Source organism: Pezoporus wallicus, unplaced genomic scaffold (assembly GCF_028554395.1).
Source record: "Pezoporus wallicus isolate ANWC-B61680 ecotype Strahan unplaced genomic scaffold, APGP_CSIRO_Pwel_v1 contig_7506, whole genome shotgun sequence".
In the NCBI taxonomy this organism is placed as follows: Eukaryota; Metazoa; Chordata; class Aves; order Psittaciformes; family Psittacidae; genus Pezoporus; species Pezoporus wallicus.
This window is the reverse complement of record NW_026637546.1, coordinates 685829-709881: the sequence shown is the minus strand read 5'-3', so window position 1 is coordinate 709881 and position 24053 is coordinate 685829. Positions and strand designations below refer to the sequence as shown.

Genomic DNA, 24053 nt, shown 5'->3' with positions numbered 1-24053 from the left:
ACATAAAAAAGACATGGAACTGTTGGAACAAGTCCAGAGAAGGGCCACGAGGATGATCAGGGGACTGGAGCACCTCCCATATGAAGACAGGCTGAGAAAGTTGGGGCTGTTCAACCTGAAGAAGAGAAGGCTGCGTGGAGACCTCATAGCAGCCTTCCAGTATCTGAAGGGGGGATATAGGGGTGCTGGGGCTGGACTCTTCATTAGGGACTGTAGTGATAGGACAAGGGGTAACGGGTTAAAACTTAAACAGTGGCAGTTTAGATTGGATATAAGGAAGAAATTCTTTTGTGTTAGGGAGGTGAGGCACTGGAATAGGTTGCCAGGGAGGGTGTGAATGCTCCATCCCTTGTGGTGTTCAAGGCTAGGTAGGACAGAGCCTTGGGTGAGATGGTTTAGTGTGAGTTGTCCCTGCCCATGTCAGGGGGATTGGAACTAGATGATTTTAAGGTCCTTTCCAACTGTAACTGTTCTATCATTCTATGTTCTTGCGGTCCTTTCCAGCTGAACCCATTCTGGGATTCTGTGATTAGAATGCTGTAAGATCAAGCAATAATTTAACTCCTAGTATTTGAAAAACTTAAATAAAATTAATAGGAGATTGTGACAAAAAACAAAAAAAGCTATTTACAGATGACAGGTACTTCTGAGTAGAAATTTTAATGGCTATCTATTTTTCATGCTGGTGTAAAAGCAGACCTGCTGTTACTTATTGTCAGGTTGAGATTATAAATGCCATCTTCTATGTGGTGCAAGGACAGAGAACAAAAGGCAGACTTATGTCCTACACTGAATTAATTCTACAGCTGTTTCACTTCTTCTAATGCTAGAATTAAAAGCAGGAATGGGAAAAGAAATGGCATTCATCGTAAAGTTTCAGGTGTCTTGTTTTGCTTTGGGTCACTTCTTGCAATGTATGATATACTTGCATTTTAGTTTATTTTTTTAAATACAGAGTGTAATTTGTCTCAGGGTGCCTCTTCCAGTGATTTTGAATGTTTACCTTAGCTTCACATTCTGTCTTCAGAAACTGGCTTGATTTTCGTCCTGCTTTCCATGTTTCATGTTGTGTATAAGTACTTTTTATGATGCAGGCCAAGCCCCAGACATGAGTGTCTCTAATGCACAGCAGAAGCTTCCTGCTGCACCCCCAAGTGGGAGACCTTCTCCTGCCCCCACTGCTGCCCAGCCAGCTGCCGCCATGCCTGGGCCTTCTGTACCACAGCCACCACCTGGACAGCCTTCACCCATTATTCAGCTGCAGCAAAAGCAGAATCGCATCAGTCCTATCCAGAAGCCACAAGGGTTGGATCCTGTTGAAATACTCCAAGAACGTGAATATAGGTAAAAGCAAATAACAAGATTCAAATGCATGTGCATATTGATGATTTTCATTTACTCAACTGAAACTGCTTGCAATTAACTACTGTAGAGAGAATAATATAAACTGAGTTTCCAGAGAGAGACTGTGTCAAAGAGCAGTGTGGAAATATCACACCAAACCATGATTTACTTCTATCTCAAGTTATGAACTATGGAACAGTAGAAGGGGCATGAAGTAGAGCATACTTGCAGTATTACTGCAAAACAGTCTCAAGGACTCTGCTGTCTTAGCATATTATTTGGATGCTCCAGGCATTGAAGATTAGGAAATCAGAGTCCTTGTAGTGAACAGAGAAATTAGTTTAATGCCGAATGTTTTCAGAACAAAAATGAAGTTAGAAGGGAACAGTGGAGATTGAAAGGCTGATGAGTTAGTTGCCACAGGAAAACCAAATTTTATTAGTGATGGTGGGATTGGGTGGACTGCCACAGAGTAGAGAGTATTAAGGAGATCACAGACAATGTTATTAAAAAAAAAAAGTTTGCCGGGAAGCATGACGTTTAAAGGTTGCCTTCTGAGTGCTCTAATTAGGTGGCCAATTGTATTCATTACAAAGGGGAGGATGACATTTCATGTAAATTTAGATTTCTTTGCTCTTCCCATCCACAAGGCTATTAAACAGTTGACCTTAGGAATCTGTTTGGCAGAGGGATCTTGACCTGCATCTGAAATATGCTCCTGATTATTATCAGCTGGGGAAGAAAACTGCACTTGACATATTTGCCTGGCTTGGACTGATGTTGTATCTTCCAGTTACTATAACAGTGAGTTTTGTAGGGCAAGGTAGCCAAAAGGGATGGTGAACTTACTGAAGAATGGTTTAATGACTTTCACTTTCTGGAGGTGAAACACCATGAAGTATTGTAGAATGTGGTACCACCTCCAGAATCCAGGCCTTGATCCCAGAAAAGCTCTTATCGTTAAATAATGCTTAAGTGATTTATTGGCGTGTTGTGGTCATTTTGTCAGTCTTACCCTTTTTGCCTTAGGACTGACTGAATGGCCATAGTTGTTTCAGCATGAGCAGTCACTGTTCCCTGACACCTTTTCCCGAATGCTTGTAGAGCACACTATTATATGGTTTCACAGTTGCTATGAGTGAAGAATTGTACTGGCATGAACCAAGAGTCACGTGGCCAGTATAATGTAACATTTCTGCATCAGTTAGCCTGAAATTGTTACTCCTTCTGTCTTTCCAGAACTGCTCCATTGCAGTATTTGTTCAAAATTATTACGTCTTAGTATCCATAAATGGAGGAAAGTGAAGGAGTGACAGTAAATAGCAGTGTTGCATTTACTAATACAGAGAACCAGTTGCGTATCTATTAGGTTCTAAATAATCTTCTTGGCAGAGTAAGTGAGGTGGAAGTTTGACAGGGATTCTGCAGCAGAAGGGTTTTATTTTTGATGGTAGTGTATAGGTAGTTCAAGCTTTTCTAATGTTGAACACTGCATACCAGAATGCTTACAACTTCTGGAATACTTCATTATTTAAAACTGTATAAGTAACCTCAGACAAAAGTTTTAAAAAAATCTGTTTAACAGCTTTTGTGCTTCGGACAATACTAGACTTCGCTTTAGTATAGGCAAGTTTAATACGGAACCATGATATATTCATTCTTTCTTCATAAAAAGGGGGTAGAAAAAAAGCCAGCATAAATACTTGTGTCCTAAAACCAGTGAAGCTAGAATAAGCTTCATTAAACATTTATCTCTTGAGATCTCTCAGTAGTTTAACTTTTAATAAAGGGCTGTTATACTTTGAAATACTTAGAAAACTGTTTAAATCTCTCATTTTCATGAAAAGACAGGATTATCACATAGGTATTTTAGGGATTGATACTTCAAACATACAAATAGACCCAAAAGGTAAAATTTCAGTACGCTGCCTTATTGAGGGGAAGTGTGAGCTTTGAATCTCATTAATTTAGGAGTTTTTGAAGATGTCAGATAAGGTTCACTCAGTGATTCCATTGCTTTTGGCTAGATACAATCATAGTAGATTGTATGGGTGATGTTTTGGATTTACTCAGAACAGGGCTGATAATACAGGGATGTTTTCGTTATTAGTGAGCAGCGCTTACACGGAGTCAAGGCCCTTTCTGTTTGTCAGGCACCCAGTGAGTAGGTTAGGGGTGCACAAAAACTGGGAGGGGACTCAGCCAGGACAGCAGACCTCGACTGACCAACGAGATGTTCCAGACCATATGGCGTCATCATGCTCAGCAATAAAAGTGGGGGGACATGGGCAGGGGCACCCTTCTTGGGGACTGGCTGAGCATCGTTCAGTTGGTGGTAAGCATTTGTTTTCATTTGCATTACTTATCTTTCTTAGGTTTTATTTTCCTCTCTATTTTTTTCTCTCTTTTCCTCATAGTAATGAAAAAAAAAAAATAATCAAACTGTTTTTATCTCGCCCACAAGTTTTTCTCACTTTTACCCTTCTGATTGTTCCCCCATCCCACTGGGCCTGGGGGGAGAGTGAGTGAGCAGCTGAACAGTGTTTAGTTGCTGGCCAGGTTTAAACTATGACAGTGACCTCGAACATGGGTTTCTGGATTAAAGGTGTGAAGTGTGCCGATGGGAAGACAGTAATTTAGTGCTAACTCATGAGCTACAGGATAAAAAGTTAATTGCCAAGCTGTTGGGCCACATCTCTTAAATACACACTTCTCAAGGGCGTGGCAGGCTTTCAGGGGAGAGTGTTACTGCATAGGTATTTCTGTTTCTTAATGGTTCATGTACATGATTTATGTATTAGACCGTGTTTTACACACAGAACAATATTGTAAATGTGAAATACTTTACTTTTGCTGTTACGAAATGACTTTTTTTTCAGTGATAGCAATTCTTTTTTGCTTTCCTGGATACTAGTAAATTACGTAATTTGTTCCAATGCATCAAATAGGCAATTAGAAGTACAGTACAGTGCTCCTATTCATTAACCACATGTTAAATAGACCAATACAGAAGAAGCAGTAATACACCTATTAATATATTGCAGGATATGAAAAACATTTGAGTCTAATGAAACAGTAGCAGCCTGTTTATTCTCACTGAAAAGCCTTAATGTGATTACAAAAAAGGCTCCAGCGTATATTAAAAAAGAGAAAGAAAATGGACAGTTAATGTTGCTGTCAAATTCACATGGTTGTGCCAAGAAACAGTCTGCAGCCTATGTTGATTTAAGATTATATACTAATTGGTGTTAATCTCTGGGTGACTAAAGGTAGATAAAAAGAAACTTAGATATTTAAAATTCTTATCAATATAAGAAGTTTAAATTATTCATATGTGGAGAGCTGTTAAACTTGCTGTGTTCCTTGAAATCTGACCAGAATGAAAAATTCATACTGTGCCTTTGTAAAACTCTCCTTAACACTTTCTTTAAAATAAAGTGTTGCTTTTTAATTTCACTGAATAGATCTCTTAAAACTAATAATGTTTGTAATTTGAAGTTGTTCTATTACGTGTAAGGGCTTTTTCCACCTTTTTGTTGCTAATTAAAGAAAATACACTTGCTGGTGTCCTGTAGTTGTCCGGGGTTTCTTTCTGTTATCTGCAAAGTCTCTTCTTATTTCTCTTCATGGCTTATTGCATGGCATCCATGCCAGACGGGTTTAAATACAAGCATAAACATAGGAGACGTACATCACTTGTTTTGCAAGGAGGTCTCTATGTAGATGCACTAGCCACTTTCTAGATGGAGGAAGATAAATTGCTGAACTGCATAGATTAATTGAATATATCCTCAAAATGATGAGATTATATCCTTCAAGTGCTTGTAAAAAGCATATAGGAGACCTTTTTTCTTTGGATTCTGTTTACCTAATAGCTACTGTTATTTTTCCATGAAGAGAGCAAAAGTCCAACAAACTGCAGGCATTATTACTCTTTAAAGACTAGAAGGTTGCTATGGTGAGAAACACTTCAAGTAGCTGGACCTGGACAAGTACCTGTAGCTTTTAATGGAACTTTCTTATACTGGGAAGTAACCCTTGCTTTACTTTGCAGTCTGTATAAAAACCCAGACCTAATTCTGCTTCGGTTCTTTGCTCTCTGAAGTACAGTAACTTAGTTCTCTGCAGTAATGCAGGAATACCTCCTTGTTCCAGGAACTTCAAAAGTCTTCTGGCAATATATATATTAAAAAAAAACAAACCCACAAAACATACTTGTAGGAAGTTTAGGAGTTTTAGGAAGGAATAACTGTAGAAGTGATTACAGTTGCCTTTAAGATTATATGTAGTCATGATGCATGCAGTGAGATACTAGTACTTTGATTTGTTCTGACTCCGTATATTGGGTGCAGCCATTTTGCCTAATGTGTGATCTACTTTCCAGCTGTGAGGCTGACATGCTGAGTGTATGGGAGTTTATGTCACTGTGCTAATACTTGGAGTGATGGTAGGGGGCAAAAGGGCCAGGGAAGAATGATCCCTGTATGCACAGAAGGTCTTTAAGAAAGTGCTTGCTTTCTTCCAGCATGGCAGTTCCAAAGTCCTCATTGCAGGAAAAAAAACAGTATACACCTTTTCCTGATGTTTTGTGCTTTGTGAAGTAAAGAAAAAATAAAAACTGAAAGTTGTGCAGTGTAGGGAGATAACTTCCTCTTTGTGGGCCTTTAGGTTTTTGATTTTGGGAGAGAGAGGACACTCTGGTTTGGGGGAATGCATGTGTGTTTGGTTTGGTTTTGGTTTGTTTTTTTTTTTTTGGGGGGGGGGGAGGAGTTTGTTTATTTTCTTTCTTTGTTTTCCTAAAGCATTTGAGAGATGGAGGGCATTGGTACACTTGAACTTAGAGGCAGTTTTTGGATGACTTGCAATTTGAGGGTCTGTTATTTTAGGGCCTTGGCAAAATTTGCAGTTCACAGAAGTACTTACTTGTAAATAAACCCACAAAAACTGTTGGGCTTGTCCATTGTTCTCTCTTTCTCTCTTGAATTTGCAAATGAATGCAAAAGGAGCTTGTAAAGGAAGAGTGAAATATAAACAGCTATGTAAGTGTGAATACTTTACTAATAAATCTTTCATTTTTCAATAAAATAAGTAGAATTCCAGATATGAAGGAAAGTTTTGTCTGTGCCATCACTGACTACACTGTGTATAAAACAATACCCATCAAAGAAGCTTGAAAGCAGAATCCTGTATAGAATGAGTAAAATAAAGTTCCCAAGTTTCTTTTCACTCATATGCTTTTAGCTAAAAGTAAAAGAAGGGCTAAGGGGAATTTTCAGTATTTGACAATTTATTTTCGAAGTGGAAAAGAATACCTAATGTCATCTCTGGAAAAGCTTGTTAGTTCAGAAACAGTTAGTAAAAGCCACATAAACACCTAAGCTAAATTGTTTATTTTTACTTTATGATTTTGATAACTGCTTACAGATTTCTCCTGATGTCTTAACCCAGTTTTCTGTTTACTTAGGCTTCAGGCTCGAATTGCTCACAGAATCCAGGAACTGGAGAACTTGCCTGGTTCTCTGCCCCCTGATCTGCGAACCAAAGCTACAGTGGAGTTGAAGGCACTTAGGTTACTGAATTTCCAGCGCCAGGTAATACCTTTTGCTTCAGGAAAGTTCTCATAGAAGTCGCATAGTAATGTGTTTGTGTAGTAGAGGGTAAACTGGCAAGAGGCTTTGCAGCAGCACTGAACCTAAGCATGATAGCAAACTTGACCGACAAGCAAGTCACAGAAATATTTAACTTGGATTTTATTCTGTTTTGTTAAAAAAAAAAAGTGTAAGTGTTCTTTTTGCTTCCTGCTTTATCTTCCAGGCTAAAGTGTAACCATAGAACTGTGTCTTTGATAATGGACATGGCATTGATGCAAAGACAAAATGAGAGCTGGACATGCTGCAAGCTGATTTTCAGCACAGATTTCAATAGACACCTCTGTCTGGGCATACTCTGTATTTATCATGGGTCCCTTGTTTTAGGAAGACTTTTATGTTAGTGCTATTGTGGTATTTCTCTGTGGTCTGTTTTCAGGATTTCCACTGTGGCACGCACTTTGAAAATTATGTGTAACAAGATCATAACTAAGATATAATTGGATCTTGAGTACATGTATCAGCAAATGAATTTCAGAAAAGAACCCACACTGCCAGACTCTTACAGGCCTCTTGCCATTGGTTTTTCCAGCTAGTTTGGAAGAACAAAGAAGTGATTTGGCAGGTCAAGAAAAATACTTCCTGACAGAAGCCTTGGCAGTAGTTGTACGATGGTGTCCAAGTCTTTCCTTCCCTCTACTCTTGGCACACTTTTGTGATAAAGTTTTGTCAGAGATCAGATGAAAAGCAGCAGGCTCTCCCAGCTGTACTGCTGAGACTGTAGAAATACTGTTCCAGTGTTCCCATAACTTCTTCCTGTTTTCTCCTGTGCAGCTGGCACTGAAATGAGTTGTCAGCTGTGTTCAGGTCCAGCTGTAGTAACCATGTATGTTGTTCATTTGTGTTTTACTTCAATGGTGTAACATTTTGGCAAGCCCCTTTCATTGTAGCAAGATAGTCATTTGCAGCATCTTGTAAACAAGGAAGAAATGATGATTGAGAGTGATTAACAATTTTGGCCATAATGTGGCAACTAAGATTTGTTTAGAGAGGCAGACATAGCTGCTGCAACTGTATAGATGCTAGATCTTTTCAGAACTGCAGTATAAATGGAAGAGGAGGTTGGGACATCTTCTGGACTTTTACTGTTTCATTCTTCCAAACCAGTGTTTAAAGTTGTTCATATATTAAAAATGATCTTTTTATTTAAAAAGTGTTTGTTTTTTCCTACTGGTAGCTAAGACAAGAGGTGGTAGCTTGTATGCGACGTGACACAACACTGGAAACAGCCCTGAATTCCAAAGCTTACAAACGAAGCAAGCGTCAGACTTTGAGGGAGGCCAGGATGACGGAAAAGCTTGAGAAACAGCAGAAGATAGAGCAGGAGAGGAAGCGTAGGCAAAAGCATCAGGTATTTTAACTTACTAGCTGTTTACCCCATGGCGGAAATGCAGCTTACTTTGCTGTGTATGTCTTCTCTATTAAATACTTCGTTTACCTTTGGAGGTTCTAGTATTAAAATCCACCTCCAAATCATGTGGTAAGCAATTGGAAAACAGATTAAAACTTCTGTATTCCCTATTTCAAATCCTGTGCTTTGTCCAAGTGTCTGCACTGACTTGTTTCTCTTTCTAGGAATACCTGAATAGCATATTGCAGCATGCTAAAGATTTTAAAGAGTACCACCGATCAGTTGCTGGGAAAATTCAGAAACTTTCTAAAGCTGTGGCAACTTGGCATGCCAACACTGAGCGTGAGCAGAAGAAAGAAACCGAGAGAATTGAGAAGGAAAGAATGAGGAGACTAATGGTAAGGAGTAGAGAAGGAATATGGTTATTTTAGCTGAAATTATGTATTGTTTCCTTTTAGTATGTTATATACAGTCTTAGTCACACCCATGTATTGCTTTTGCAGAATTAAACATCTGTTGTGCAAAAAAAAGCATAAATCTAAAACTGCTGTAGCTGGATTATGTGTAATTCTGATGATGTTAGTGAATGTCACACTTTTAACCTGTAAGTGAAAGAACTATAAATTCTAGCATAGCCATTTCTGTGTAACATTAGGAAGACGTTCTTCACTATGGGGATGGTGAGGCACTGGCACAGGTTGCCCAGAGAAGTGGTGGATGCCCCATCCCTGGAAATGTTCAAGGCCAGGTTGGACAGGGCTTTGAGCAGCCTGGTCTAGTGGAAGGTATCCCTGGCCATGACAGGGGGTTTGGGACTCAATGATCTTTAAGGTAGCTTCCAACCCAAACCATTCTATGATTCTGTGATCCATTAACACAAATGTATGACCCTCTAGGCTATGCATTGAATGAGTTCTTTACCCGTCTAGTTTTTTCCTTACACAGATCATAGTGACCTAGCTAAAATAACACATGATTACTGCATTAGTTGGTTGGTGTTTCTTTGGAAGCATTTTTGTCATTTTTGATGTCTGTTTTGTATTGCTAGGCTGAAGATGAAGAAGGCTACCGTAAGCTAATTGACCAAAAGAAAGATAGGCGCCTGGCCTACCTATTGCAGCAGACAGATGAGTATGTGGCTAACTTGACTAACCTGGTATGGGAGCATAAACAGGCACAAGCAGCCAAAGAGAAGAAGAAGAGAAGGAGAAGAAAGAAGGCAAGTAGTTACAGCTGGTATTTTTAGGCCATCTCTTTTTCAAATCCAATTTCAGTGTTGATAAATATAGTTATACCTAATTGTCTTACAATCATCTACACTGCATCTACACTGCAAAATCATCTACACTGCCAGATTCTTAACACTGAGGGAACTCTTCCCTCTCCAGTGAAATACATAAGAAATTTGTTCTCATTAAATCTAGAGAAATGTGGGAAGGAGGTAGGATTACAAAATTGGTGCTGTTAACATTGTTTTGATGATAAACTTCCTACAGGCAAAATCGGGCCAGACATGTAAATTAGGAATAAAGTATTTGAAAAGGATCCAATGGATCCGTAATACATTGTATGAAGAAAATAGAAAAAGTCTGGTTATGTAGCTGTTTCACACAGGGTAACTTTTTTAGACCTTCACATTCTGCACTTGGCTGAGTTCCTTTTGTGAATTACTGGAAATAACTGGAGAGAAAGAACTTGGGTAGGAGTATTACAGTAAATGGGGTTTCTGCCAGTAGTATTTTTCATTGTGCATTCCTAACATTTAATTGGCTTTTCAAAGTTCTCCAAATGAGATATTTGACCCTTTGAGAGGGACTTACAAAAACTGAAAACTGCTTTTAAAAAAAAATAAAATTCCATATGTGAAATAATCATGAGTTATGATTTGCCATTTTGGGGACCTCTGAGTACCTTTCATCTCTTACGGAATGGATAAGAGGCTCTTTATAATCCCTTTCCATCCCTGATCTGCTGCTGATTACTGATAAAAATACAAACATTATATTTTACATGGCTTACAAGCAGCACTCTAAATATGCTAATAAATACCAGCATAGAAAAAAATGTGATTCTGAAGATTAATGGTAAAAAAAGTGCTCCATGTTTTCTCCTATTTCTCTCCAAAACATCTGTACTTGCTGAAAGTACGTTCTTAACATCAGAACAGTCCACTGCCAACAAAGTTAAGATGTAACTTAAGCAGGGCTCTTAACGGAATTACCAGTGAAAGCAGATCATATTTAATGTACAGAATTCACAGTAGAGATAATCCTGAATGAGAGTGTGTGGAGTAAATACACTGCTCTGATGAAAAACACTGATTCCTTCAACAGTCTTGTTTCTGTATCAGTTTAGCAGAAGTATATATGAAAGGAGCGTTCATAGGATTTTCTCTTAGAAATGGCAATGAGGAAATAGATGGTGGTGAAAAAGTACTTCTTGTGTTTGCCAGAGCCACATTATGAAATATCCAAGTGAACCCTATATTCTTAAGAGAATAAAGTTTCAGATTGGTCCATCTTTTTTCTGTGGGATACAGATACATATCTGAAGTAGATACTAAGGATCATCTCAGTATAAGGAAGTGCAGCTATTCCTTAAATATACTACAAAAAAAGTCCCAACCAAACAACTGGATTATCAAAATTTATCACACATATTAATGATGCTTGAAGTTGTTTATCTATAAAACACAATTGAAGACATCTGTTCTTGTTAGTCTGATCCATAACCACTGGTAACCAAAACAGAACTGTACTGTACCACTACGAACCCAACACTGTGACAGGAATTGTATTCTGTCCTTTCTGGCTCATTCTCAGCATTGTTTAGGAAAGTTCTGAACCAGAAGCATTCATTTTTTCATATTATCATGACATTTCATTACAGGGTAAATGAGGACAGGCTTTGAGGAAGATACTGGCTTACTAGTTGGGAGTAGTGCTTGGGGAGAAAAATAGTTAGTTTACTCCAGTTAAGAGCTCGAGGGTTCTTTAATATGTTTTTTTTTTTTTACACTTTAAGTAGCTGTGACCTAGACTTAATTGAGATACAGTGCAAGGAATTCCCAAAATACCCTTTCTAGTTAGTTGTCAGATTGGAAAACTTGTTTACACACCCAAAATAAAAATGCGTGCATGAGTATGCAATCTGTAATGCTTGGTAACACCTCCGATACCAAATTAAAGATTAAAGCACTTCAGAGGAGATAAATAGTCACATGAAAATTAGTTACTATTTTATTTGTATTATCACGATCTGTAAGCACCTCAAGGTCCAAAATGCTCTCTCTATACTTGTAATCTGACTGTGATATTTTTCACTTCCTCATTTGTTGTAGAAGGCTGAAGAAAATGCAGAGGGAATGGCATCTGGTCTTGGTCCTGATGGAGAGGTATGAATTTTAGAAGGTGGTTTTTGTTATTTTATTTGTTTGTTTGTCTGTTTTGAAACTTTCTAGTGATTCTTCTCTGTGTCATTGCTGTAGCTTAAAAAGAAAACATGACCACAAAGGTTCTAAGAAGAGCCGTTTATAACCAGGAATAAAAATAATCTAGATTAACATTTATACTAGCCTGTTTCTCATCAGAAAGGTGAAGACCAAAAGAAAAATCTGCTGAGTAATGTATCACTGGGTATGCTGAAGAATCCATCTCAGCTTTGTTATAGTCTTAAAAGTAAATTGTTTTCTTGCAGTTCATGTGTAGATACAGTTTATTTTCTAAAATGAGGTAGTAAACACAATATATTCTAGTTTCTCATCTTTAGAAAATACATTGTTGACATTGCATGTAATTAACATGGATAGTCTGACACAGAACAGACTATAGTATTATGATGGCTTAAGACACCTTCAAGTTCTTACTCAGAAGCAAATTTTCTATGTCATTCTTTGAATAAGATTTTTCATTTAGTAGCAGAGCATATGCTGCCTTAGTAAGAGCTGTTCTGTTAATGCTATATTTGTGATCATTTTGGTTTTAAATGAGGACTTTAGAGTTGTATATACTGTATATATTGTCCTACTTTTGGTCTTTTTATACTTGCAAGGGATATTTTTGCTGATGTAGTTTAGGAGTTACAGCAAAATCCTTACACGAGGAAAATGCACATAATATTGCTGTAGCTTTAGTATTTATGGAAATGGGGTAAGTTTTATACACTGGCAGTCACTGTATTCATAGCTGTTTAGAATTACTCTTTCTTGTCATATATATATATGTATGTACGTATATATATTAGGACAAGATTCTTCAGCAGAAGCAGTAGTAGAGGGCAAGAAGCTTTTAGAGTAGAAAATCTGTGATTAAACAGGGCAAAGAAATAACAGAAAGAGTAATTATGCTGTTCTGGTTTTGTTAGAGCACCAGAATAAATAAAAGATTTTGTTTTTGCAGGTGCTTTATCAGCTTAGTTGAAGAAGTCAGGACAATAAATCTGTGAATAAGTCTTCTGTACTTAAAAAGTTAGCTAAATCGTTAGGTCCTTATTTTTCCATGTAAGAGAAAAAGCCGTAAGGTCAATATATGGGTTTTTGTTACAGATCTCCATTGGTGTGAGTAACAGGATTAAATTCCTATAAGCATACATAGCTTGTGTCTTGTTTCATAGAAAGCAGTAGTGTAATCTTTTCCATGCTGCTTTGGTTTACTTGGAATACTGTGGTGTATTTGTGGATGTCATGTAAAATGCGTTACACACAGAAAAGTGTGACTCAAGTGTTTGCTTGATAGTTGCATGGGAAGGTGTGGCTTCTAATAATGAAACTTCACTGCTTGTTCAGATCTGGAATTTTGAAGGTGCTGTTAGTTCTTTTAATTATGTATTACAAGCATAAAATTCAGTTGCTGTATGGAATAAAATTACATTTGAAATTTTAGCCCATAGATGAGAGCAGTCAGATGAGTGACCTTCCAGTCAAAGTGACTCATACTGAAACAGGCAAAGTTCTTCTTGGCCCAGAAGCACCAAAAGCAAGTCAGCTGGATGCTTGGCTGGAAATGAACCCTGGGTAAGTAGCTAGCATACAAGTAGGCTGGTTTTTCTACTTAAATTGATATTTTTAATGGGCTTCTCTTAGTTCCTCCCTTTTCTTTCTTTTAATTTTACTGTGTGTAAGCTGAGTCGATCTGTTGAATCTAACCCCTCCTCTTGTTATCTGTAATTCGTGATCCTTATGTTGTCTTTGTACAGCTACGAAGTTGCTCCCAGGTCAGACAGTGAAGATGAAAGTGGATCTGAATATGAGGAGGAGGTATGTGTCTAAAAAAAAAATAGTGTGACAAGTAATGCAGTAAAACCCAAGTACTTCATGTGGTTATTTTTTTAAGAATAATACAATCAGGAAAAATAAGTGTATTGTTAATTCTTTTCAGTTCATAGCAGTTGTCCTTTCTATATGCTGTATGCCTAATTGGTAACTGGGTTTAGGAAAAGTAAGTATTTTTCTCTGACTTAGTAGTCAGAGTATAAGCAGGTTCCTATTTAAAATTATGTGCCAGACTAAGAGTGTATTGTGGCTTTGTGCTGAATGAAGTTAATGTATTTAGGGTCATTATTAGGACTGCTGCTGTTCAACATCTTTATCAGTCCAAGACTTAGACAGACATGGACAGTGGGAGTGATGCACCCTCAGCAAGCTTGCCAGTGACACCAAGCTCTGTGATGTGGTCAACACACTGAAGGGAAGGGATTCATCCAGAGAGACCTTGACAGGCTGGAGAGGTGACCAATGTGAACCTCATGAAATTCAGCAAAGCCAAGTGCAAGGTTATGCACATGGGTTGGGGCAGTACCAGGAGCAGCTACAGGTTGGGTGGAGACTGGATTGAGAGCAGCCCTGAGGAGGACTGTTGGGGGTGTTGGTTGATAAGAAGCTCAACATGACCCAGCAGTGTGTGCTTACAGTCCAGAAACCAGCCATATCCTGGGCTGCAGCAAAAGGAGCGTGACCAGCAGGTCAAGGGAGGCGATTTCTCTCCCTCTACTCTGGTAAGACCCCACCTGCAGTGCTGCATCCAGCTCGGGGGGCCTCATCTCAAGAGGCTTGGACTTGTTCGAGTGAGTCCAGAGGAGGCCGTGAAGATGATCAGAGGGCTGGAGCACCTCTTCTATGAAGACAGGCTGAGAGAGTTGGGCTTGTTCAGCCTGGAGAGAAGGCTCTGGGAAGACCTGAGAGCAGCCTTCCAGTGCCTAAAGGGGGCCTAGAAGAAATCTGGAGAGGGACTTCTTAGAAGCGCATGTATTGTTAAGACAAGGGGGAATGACTTTAAACTGAAAGAGGGGAGATTTAGGTTAGAGATACTATGAAGAAGTTCTTAACTTGGCAGTGGTGAGGCACTGGCACAGGTTGCCCAGAGAAGCTGTGGCTGCCCCATCCCTGGCAGTGTTCAAGGCTGGATTGGATGGGGCTTTGAGCAGCCTGGTCTAGTGGCAAATGTCCCTGCCCATAGCAGGGGGCTTGGAACTAGATGATCTTCAAGGTCCTTTCCAACTCAAACAAATCTAGCATTCTATGATCTTGTGATCTTTTAATGTTTATACACTGGAGGTTTTATTGGCAATTCTGAATTACACAGTTATTCATTTACATGTTCTATTTATTTAAAATTTGGAATTACATCAGGAATTTTAAGTTCTGACTGTTCAGGGTAGGCTTGTTTGAGTCAGCATTTTAAATATTATTACTACAAAAATTCTAAAAAGACTCTTAAATTTACACACAAAGATCACAAACCTGTAAGGCCATAATATTAGATACTGTGAATAATCAGTATTGATACTTACATAGTATTTTTCAGACAAGTACTTTCTAAGGGAGAGGGAAGAGTAGAGAGAACCATGTTCTGTCAGTAGCAGAACTAGGTATAGAATTCATATCTCCTAAGTTTAGCAGTCTTTACTGAACCAAATGACCACTGAAACTGATGGGACTGTGTGATGTTAAGGTAGTAGACCTTTGTAGGACTAGTTATTTCTAATGTAGTTCTTTAAGACTTTCACTGTTGATGAAAGGATGGGTGGGCCTGATACATGTTAATTTCTAGAAGGAAGGTTAAAAGAGATGTGCCCGCATTTTTAGCACAGTCTCTTTAGCTGCAGCATTGTTTAGAGCTGGGGAAATTGTTCTTAGGAGAATACACTTGCAGAAGTCAGAGTAGCCTTCTGTTCAGCTTCACAAGTGAGATTTTAAGTTTCTTGGTTATCCATTACAACTGTAGGCAGAAGACTAATTGTTATTTTTAGAAGAGTAAAAATGTGGTCTGTTTTGAAAAAGTTAAGAAACTAGAAGTCTTAAACAGCTGTATTTGACAGGTTTTTAAGCTTTAGTAAATTATTACACATCTGCAATGTGATATACGTGGTATTGAAATACTTTCCATGAACACAGTAGATAGAGTAACACTTTTTAAAGTAAGATCATTAAAGGAGAAAATGCTTATTTTGAAGTATCAAGACTTCCTTTTGGTAAATATGTGTCAAAAATTATCTTTCCATTACGCTGCAGTGCAGTTCTCTTGTAGAGTAGGTGTAAATCCAACTTTTTGATTCGAGTTTCTGTCATGAAGTGTTCACCAATGAAAGCTACCAATATGTGAATACCAATTGAACGTATGATGTAGGAAGCTGTTGCACTTCCCAGCATCCCTGTTCTTTTTCTGTATTCTGTAGGATGATGAAGAAGAATCAAGCAGATTAGAAGCAGATGAGAAGATACTCCTGGATCCTAACAGCGAGGAAGTTTCTGAGAAAGATGCAAAGCAAATCATTGAGTGAGTGTTCTTTAGGTGCTGGTTTTTGTTAGGAATTGTGATTTCTTACAGTGGCATTTCCCAACATTAGCTTGCTCTAGTTTACAGTGAGTTGTGGTAGCTTCTCTGTCATTAACGTCTGCAGGAAGAGGAACATGATCATTTGGTATTAACTGTGTGCTATTTATAAAGTAGCTTGTACCTTCTGATGTACTTGGCACAGTTGGGGATTTACACTGTTTCTTTAGAAATACATACATGAGCTGTGGTCAAAAAAACTGTTTGTTTGTGGGAATTCACTCTAGTTCTTTTCCTGCTTTCCAGGACAGCCAAACAAGATGTGGATGATGAATATAGCATGCAGTATAGTGCTAGAGGGTCTCAGTCCTATTACACTGTTGCTCATGCGATCACAGAGAGAGTGGAAAAGCAGTCTTCTCTACTTATTAATGGCACTCTAAAACATTACCAGGTGAGAAATCATCTCATATGCTCAGCATTTCAATGTGCTATTTCAAGTGGCAAACTGAAAATTTGTTAAGAAATACAAGATCTCTAGTAGGTTAGAATTTGGGATTATATGGGCAAAGCAGTGACAGTTGACTATCATAGATAATGTTTCATGCAACTGCTTGAATAATAATATCACCTTTTGCCTGTACCATAACTTTTTTTTTCTTTTTCATTACAGGCTAGTAATATGTTGGTTTTGCTGTCCTTCTTATTGATGCAGAATTTCAGTTTTGCTTATAGTTTTCATGTGTGTTGGATTAACAATATTTCTCCTCTTCCAATATTTAAAAGTTTAGGATTTTATTTTGTAATTGAGATCCTAGTATTTCAGTGCAGTGAGAGGCAAAATTTGGAAACAAGAACTATAGAGGTTGATGTATCATTCTTTACAGACATTCAGTGGATTTAGTAGGCAGGAACTTCTGTATTCTGATATAGGCTAGACGTAAGCATGTATGATTGAAAATGCCCTTGGTACATATTTTCAACGCTTCTGCTATTATGCAGCTTTCTAGGAAACTCCAAGAATATGCGTCTTTTCTGCAGGCAGAACATTTATTTCTACATCCACATAAAATAAAGACTAATAATCACCAAGTTGTCATAAAGATGTATATCCATTTCTGTGTGCAGAGAACTGGAGGAAGACTGTTTCCTAAATGCAGCGCATTATGATTACAGCCACTGCTTCCTATGCTCCTCAGCACTGCTATTATAGTAGCTTGTTTAAATAATTTAAAATTCAAGAGTTAAGATGGTTTCTCTTTTAAAACCATTTTAGTATTTTTATATTGGGCTTTTCACTGTGGGACATGGTGAGAAAGCAAAAGACTATAAACAAAAGATGAAACAAGTGAATTCAGACTGGGTGTGCAGAAGAGGCACAGTGCCACTGTGGAGCAGGGGTTCAGAGGGGTTTTGCCCATGCAGTTTTTGATTGCTAACCATATAAAGTCATGAGCAACCTGACTCCAAGGATGAACCTGCTTTGGGCAGGGGATTGGCCTAGGGACTGCTTGAGGTCTGTTCCAGACTGAATAATCCCTTGATTCTACTCATGGTAAAACAGAATTTGAATTCTGTTACGAATCCTTGGCACTTCCAGGTGTTTCACTGTGAGCCCTCAGCAAAAAAAAAAAAAAAAAATAAAAGAGGAAAATATGATATTCAGGGATCTATTTTGAACATGAGAGGTTAAATAACTTGCTGTCATTGATAATGCAGTGACTAAAACAAGATAGAATCGGACCATATAGAGAAATACACCGCTTCCTCAGCTACGTCACCCTCTTTATTTTTGCTGCCTCATTGTCAGTGTGTTGTACCCAGTGAAACGTGGAGTCAACAGATGTAGTCAGCAGACTTCTTCACTGCATAATCCTGATTCATTGTCTGGGAAGATTTCCTTGTTACAGTAAATGCATAGTGTATAACAGTGCTAATTTGCCGTATTGGCTTAAAGTGCTTATGGATGGGAAATGAAGATTGTGATAATTCCTTTACTTTCTGAATTGTAATTACTCATGGAACATAGAGATATTCTTAAATTATGCAGATCTGTGGTTTGCTATGCAAATAATTCAGTCTGTGGAGTTACAGATACTCACAGGGATTGCCAGTTAGAGCAGGTCCTTTAACCTGCTCAGTGTGATGTCTTAACAATTGATTGCATAGATTTGTTTTTTACTGTGTCTGCTCTGTATTGTTACTGTACCAAGAGGTAAAAGGCACACTTGTCTAAGGAGCTCTGTGTCAGGAGCATTGAGGTTTGGCTTTGGCTGTGTCAGTAGGAAAAGTTCAGTGATGTAGAAAAGACAGTTTTCCTGTTAGCAGTTCTGAAGCTGCTTTGTCGATGGGACATAGGTTTGCAGAACAAATTCTGGTTAGCTCTTGGCCTGAGTATTTAATACCTAAATATAAATTAGCCAGCATGCGCCTAAAGCCAGTAAATTGGAAACAGTGGTTTGAATATCCTCTCACAGGGACAACAGAAGGTTTCTTCAAGTACGTACTGTTTTCTCTCTGAACTTCATCAGGGCTTTTCATTTACTTCTCTCTCCATGCATGAGACACACTAAAAGATTGGATCTTAGAAGCTTGCCTGAGTAGTGTAATACACACACATGTGGAAGTCTGTGTGACAAGGGAATAACCTGAGTCAGTTGCTTTTAGCAACTCTGTTATGTAGACATTTCTTAGCTACAGTAATCTAGCTTCCTTCCAGCTCTAGGAGTTTATGTACCAGGTATAACTTGACAAAGGGGCCTAATCTGACATGTGAAGGTATGGATAGCGACGCTATATGGATGTGGGCTGAAAGACCTTTAACATACTAGTGTTGCAGTTGGCAAGTGTGAGGTGTACATGGTTTGCAGACTTGGTGGGTTTGGTGACACAGGCAAATGGCATGAAATTTACACAGAAAGTTTAATGTTTGACAGTGTTGAAATAGAAGAACAAAATCCTGCAATGTTAAGTATTTATCCACCTTAAGTGGGAGTGACTGTGTTGCTTTGTATGCAGTGCAAAAAAAACTCTATGCATGAGATTTGATCTCTTATTATGGGCTCTGCGAAACAGATTTCTGTGTAGCATACATTACCAGAAATTTACCCTGTTTTGTTGTTTGTTGTTTTTTTGGTGGTTTGTTTTTTTTTTTGTGGGGAGAAGGTGCTAAGATGAGCAGGGGTTCCTGTGCATATAGTATTAATACAGGAAATCCAGCATCTAAATAGACAGGGACTTCAGAATCTTGGTTATTGTTGTGGTTAATATATTCTGAAGTCTTTGTCTGTTGTTAAATATTTGTGTGGGCTTTAAATAACTGAAACTATTGTTCTTGATTTCAGCTCCAGGGACTGGAATGGATGGTTTCACTCTATAATAACAATCTGAATGGAATTTTAGCTGATGAAATGGGACTAGGAAAAACAATACAGACTATTGCACTCATCACTTACCTGATGGAGCACAAAAGACTCAACGGCCCATATCTCATCATTGTTCCCCTTTCGTAAGTAAAGGGTCTCTTTCTAAGAGACTGTTCTAAGCATTGTGTGCTGGTTTATTTGGAAGACACACTTGTTTTTCATGTAATGACAATATGAGGAGCACGGTGGGATTACACATAGCATGTATTCAGTGTTTTCTTGATCATTTCTTCCCAGTTAATTGCCTGACATTAAAAAAGGTGACCAGAAAGCTGGTAAAGCACCTTTTTTTTGCCATTAGTTTCACTCTCAACAATTCTGGCAAACGTAGTGAATTTACTGTAATTCACTCTGAGGCCACAAGAGGGAGCCAGTGTTTCTTTAATATTACATGCATGTAGTTGTCCTTTCACCCTTTGTGCTACTAAAAATTTGTCGCTTAATTCTTTCAACAAATGGTGCCCATCTGATATAAAGTAATCATGCTTTAATGACACTGGAGTATCTTTTAAGTGCTGTATAACTAGCCCTGGATGTAGCCTTGAGGAGTGGTACTCTCACACTTCAGTCAGATGTCCAGGTTAGAGTTGTTTACTGTGCTGCCCACTTTCGCTTTTACTTAGCTTTCCAAGATGATGCTTGTTTTATACATCTACTCTAATGCATTTTTCTTCCTGCAAAGCTGAGGTATGGGTTTTAGTGATTTGGAGAGCTGTGGTTTGCATAAAAACTGTCAGGCATTGTAAAACTGATGTAAGATATTAAAGAATTGTTTGCTTATTTTTCTGTGTGATTTGAATGAGGGGCTTTCATTATATAATTTGTCCCCCATATTTCCTAAACATGCAAATATGTTAGGATTGAGTTAAGTTTCATTCGTGGCCATCTCTTTTGATTTCTTTTGAGGTATCCTCTGTTTTGGCTGTGCTGCAGTAATAACTAACTGACTAACATAAATACCACAGCTGTGCCTAATTGTATGAAACTAAATGATGAGTTCTAGTATGAAAAAAAAAAAGGCTGCGAGAAGAGCTATAAAATAAAACATAGTTAAAAATAAAGGGAAAGTGTCATTAATGACAGATTTTGTATGGGCACAGTAAAATCAGATTTAAGTACTCTGTAATGATTTTTTTTTTTATGTTTCTAAAAGAAAGGAGCTGAAATTTCATTCTCCTGTACATTTTAATTCCCTGCCTTTTCTTAATACCTAGTAATGCTGCCATCACAGGTCCAGTAAGGAAGAAAATAAGCAAGCAACCAACACACCTCAAGGGTTTTTTTTTTTTGCTGCTATATCATGATAGCACCTAGCTTAGCCATAAAATCATAATTGTTGTGATCAAACAGCAGAAAGGGAGTGCAAAAAGAGACCTGCATAGTAGCACTAGGTGGCGCTATAAGTAGTTCTGGTCAGATAGAAGACTGATGAACGCTTGTTGCTAACTTCAGACTATTTGAAAAGTTGTAATGTCAGTTGCTGGATGATAAGCAGTATAAAATAACTTACAAATCTATTTTTTTGCTCAGGGTTATCTTTCTTACCCTTAATAGGCTCCAATATACAAAGATGCATATAAAATATTACTCTGAATTGTTTTCAAAGAGGTTCCTAAAGACGAGCTGAAAGAGGGTTTCACACTTTTTTTTTGTTTATTCCCTTCTCAGAGATACTTTCATTTTATTACAGTATATAAAGTGATTTTTTTTTTTAATATACTGTTAATTATGGGGGTTGACTATGTGAAATATGTTGAAAAGTTGGCAGTCACTTAGAAACATTTATAAAGTTTGACTTGCAAATGATTAAATATATTACTTTTTCTCTATAATGTCTATAATAGGACTTTATCAAATTGGACATACGAATTTGACAAATGGGCTCCGTCTGTGGTGAAGATATCTTACAAGGTTTGATTTGCTTTTCATATGATTATATTGTTGAAGGAATGGGAATAGAGCCATAGTTTCCTCTGTCTCTGCATGCATTTCTAAACTGCTTATGAAATTTTGTCATGTGTATCAGTTAATAAGTAGTGAGTTAATCATACTAAGAATAATGAACGGTAATTACTTTCATATAGTGAAGTGCAGAATAAAATTGTAATTATCACATTGCAAGACTTCTGGTGGGGGTAATAAAAATGAAAGCTACTTCACCTTTTATACATCACTGAATACTTTGCTGTTTAGCTACTGTAGTAGTGGTATGGCCAAACAGTTTGTAAGGAGACTAGATTGCTAGCTACATGTCTCTAGTGCCCCATGAACAGAGCTTTACAGTCTAGCAAACATTTAGGGAAGGCACCCTGAAGAAGCCCAGAATGAATTGATATACTGGTTTTAGTACTGTAGGATTACAGGTTCATGTGATTGTTCTATGTCTGCTAATTCATAAAAACCTACTTTCTTCATTAAAAGAGTAACTACTCGCTTCTCTTTCTTTTAGGGCACACCTGCAATGCGCCGTTCACTTGTTCCTCAGCTTCGAAGTGGAAAATTTAATGTTCTCTTAACTACTTATGAGTACATAATAAAGGACAAACATATCCTTGCTAAGGTAATGATTGTCATCTCTTAACAGCAAGACCTTCAAGACACCGTTAGATGGTACATAATACAAAACACATTTTTGTTTTACAGGGAAATCTTGAGTTGTTGTTCTGCCTTTCAGTGGAAGTTAAATCTTTCATTTACTTTTCCATTTCTCTGTTTATTAATTGACTTCTCAGTCACAGCTTTTCTCCTTATAAACACCAGGATTTTCCTCAATGTGGCTGGGAGACAAATTCCATTGTGCAGGTCTGTCAGTGCTGTATACCTGTGTGTCTGTAGAAAAACATTACTTTTCTCCCTTCTGTTTAATGACATTTAACCTAATCTGCAGTCCTGACTAATATTTTTCCAGTGATTCCAACCTGAAACTCAATCTTATTAGAGCCTTTCCAGCTATGTGGTCACTTTACCCAAACAATTAAATAGTTACTTGTATCATGAATTCATTATCCAGACTCTTTACTGGCCCAGTTCTTAAAGGCTCACTAAACATCAGCAGGTGTGCCTCAAATGTAATGAATTCATTAGAAAATTACTTTAAGCCTATTTCATGTACTACACAAAACAGACTAAGGAGGTATTTTGCTGTATGGAGAAACCACATCGACCTACTGTCCCTTTGTTTTTAATTTTCACTTTATTTCATTCTATTACATACTGCTTGTTTAGATCACTTTTTTTTTCTGATACAAAGGCAGTGTATTTTCTTAGCATAATTCTGAACACTTGAGAACAGTTTGAGACTGTAGAGTTTGTCTTCCCGTCTAATTTTTGCCTTGGTAACAGATAGCAAGGACAAGCACTATGCTGTTCAGCCTGTCCTGAGAAATGCAGTTATTTCACACCTATGAAAGTACAAACTGAGACCTTCCTAGTCATATGGTCAGTGTGGCAGGTTGACTGCCCATGTTGTAGTACCAGCGGAGAGCTTGAAACAACTCTCAACATCTGCTGTGATTGCATTTAAGTTTTTGCATTAAGAAGCAGAAACATTATTTGAAGATCCAGTAACTGAGATGGGAGAATTGTAATTATGGTTCTTTGTCCTTGAGTAAGAACAAAATACTTAGCTGAATGCAAAACAAAGTTCAGGGTTGTTTTGTAAGGAGTTACTTTGAAATGCTTTTTTATCCTGTGAGGTTCTTGTTACAGGCAAGTTTATTTGGAGTTCATGTGATTGCTTTCTTCCTCTGTAAAACATATTCTGGCCTTGAAGAGACAGTCACTCTAATCTCTTTCCCAGAAGCAGGAGGAATCTGCTGTTTGCTGTTGCAGTTCAAGTTGGAATTCAGCATCAGATTCAATATGTCTAGTGTTTGTTTCTGTTTTTGCAGCTTGCAAGGCCACTGGTACTTGGCTAATGCTTGATTTGGCTTTTCTCAGAAATGAGAATGACTAATGTCTCAGACTTGAAATATTTCTGTTCTGTACGTGGTGAGATGAATTTGATGAAGACTGACCTGCTCTGACTTTGCCAAATTTTCTTCTTTTTCTTGCAGATTCGATGGAAATACATGATAGTAGATGAAGGCCATCGAATGAAGAACCATCACTGCAAACTGACTCAGGTCTTGAATACTCACTATGTGGCCCCTAGGAGAATACTGCTGACTGGGACTCCATTGCAGAACAAATTGCCTGAACTTTGGGCCCTTCTCAATTTCCTCCTTCCAACCATTTTCAAGAGCTGCAGCACCTTTGAACAGTGGTTCAACGCTCCATTTGCTATGACTGGAGAAAGGGTACTGTGGCAGTTTGTTGTTTTTTTTTCTTCAACATCAGAAACAGAACACTTTGATGAAAACAGAAAGGAGCTTATACAGAAGGATTAGTGTTTGAACTCTCCCTGGTACTTAGGGAATTAACATAACCAAAAGCTACCTTTATTATAACGCCAGAAAATTTTAATGTCACTGTCCTTTTTGACTCAGAATCTGTTTGTAACATGCAAGTAACTATG

At 37.9% G+C, this 24053-nt stretch overlaps 1 protein-coding gene across 6 annotated transcripts in view; it reads left to right on the top strand.

The window, feature by feature from the left end:
- SMARCA2 (SWI/SNF related, matrix associated, actin dependent regulator of chromatin, subfamily a, member 2) overlaps positions 1-24053 on the top strand; it is a 110598-nt gene that overhangs the window by 33619 nt on the left and 52926 nt on the right. For 5 of the 6 annotated variants that reach the window (XM_057406086.1, XM_057406089.1, XM_057406087.1 and 2 more), the window contains 14 exons: positions 1095-1344; positions 6809-6935; positions 8170-8343; positions 8568-8741; positions 9392-9562; positions 11684-11737; positions 13224-13354; positions 13537-13597; positions 16015-16115; positions 16419-16566; positions 19457-19620; positions 21382-21448; positions 21987-22097; positions 23593-23835. In XM_057406086.1, the coding sequence (XP_057262069.1) occupies positions 1095-1344; positions 6809-6935; positions 8170-8343; positions 8568-8741; positions 9392-9562; positions 11684-11737; positions 13224-13354; positions 13537-13597; positions 16015-16115; positions 16419-16566; positions 19457-19620; positions 21382-21448; positions 21987-22097; positions 23593-23835 (1976 nt within the window). Of the gene's footprint in view, positions 1-1094; positions 1345-3545; positions 3680-6808; positions 6936-8169; positions 8344-8567; positions 8742-9391; positions 9563-11683; positions 11738-13223; positions 13355-13536; positions 13598-16014; positions 16116-16418; positions 16567-19456; positions 19621-21381; positions 21449-21986; positions 22098-23592; positions 23836-24053 lie in introns of those variants that run through there. The other variant, XM_057406091.1, reaches the window with a different exon arrangement.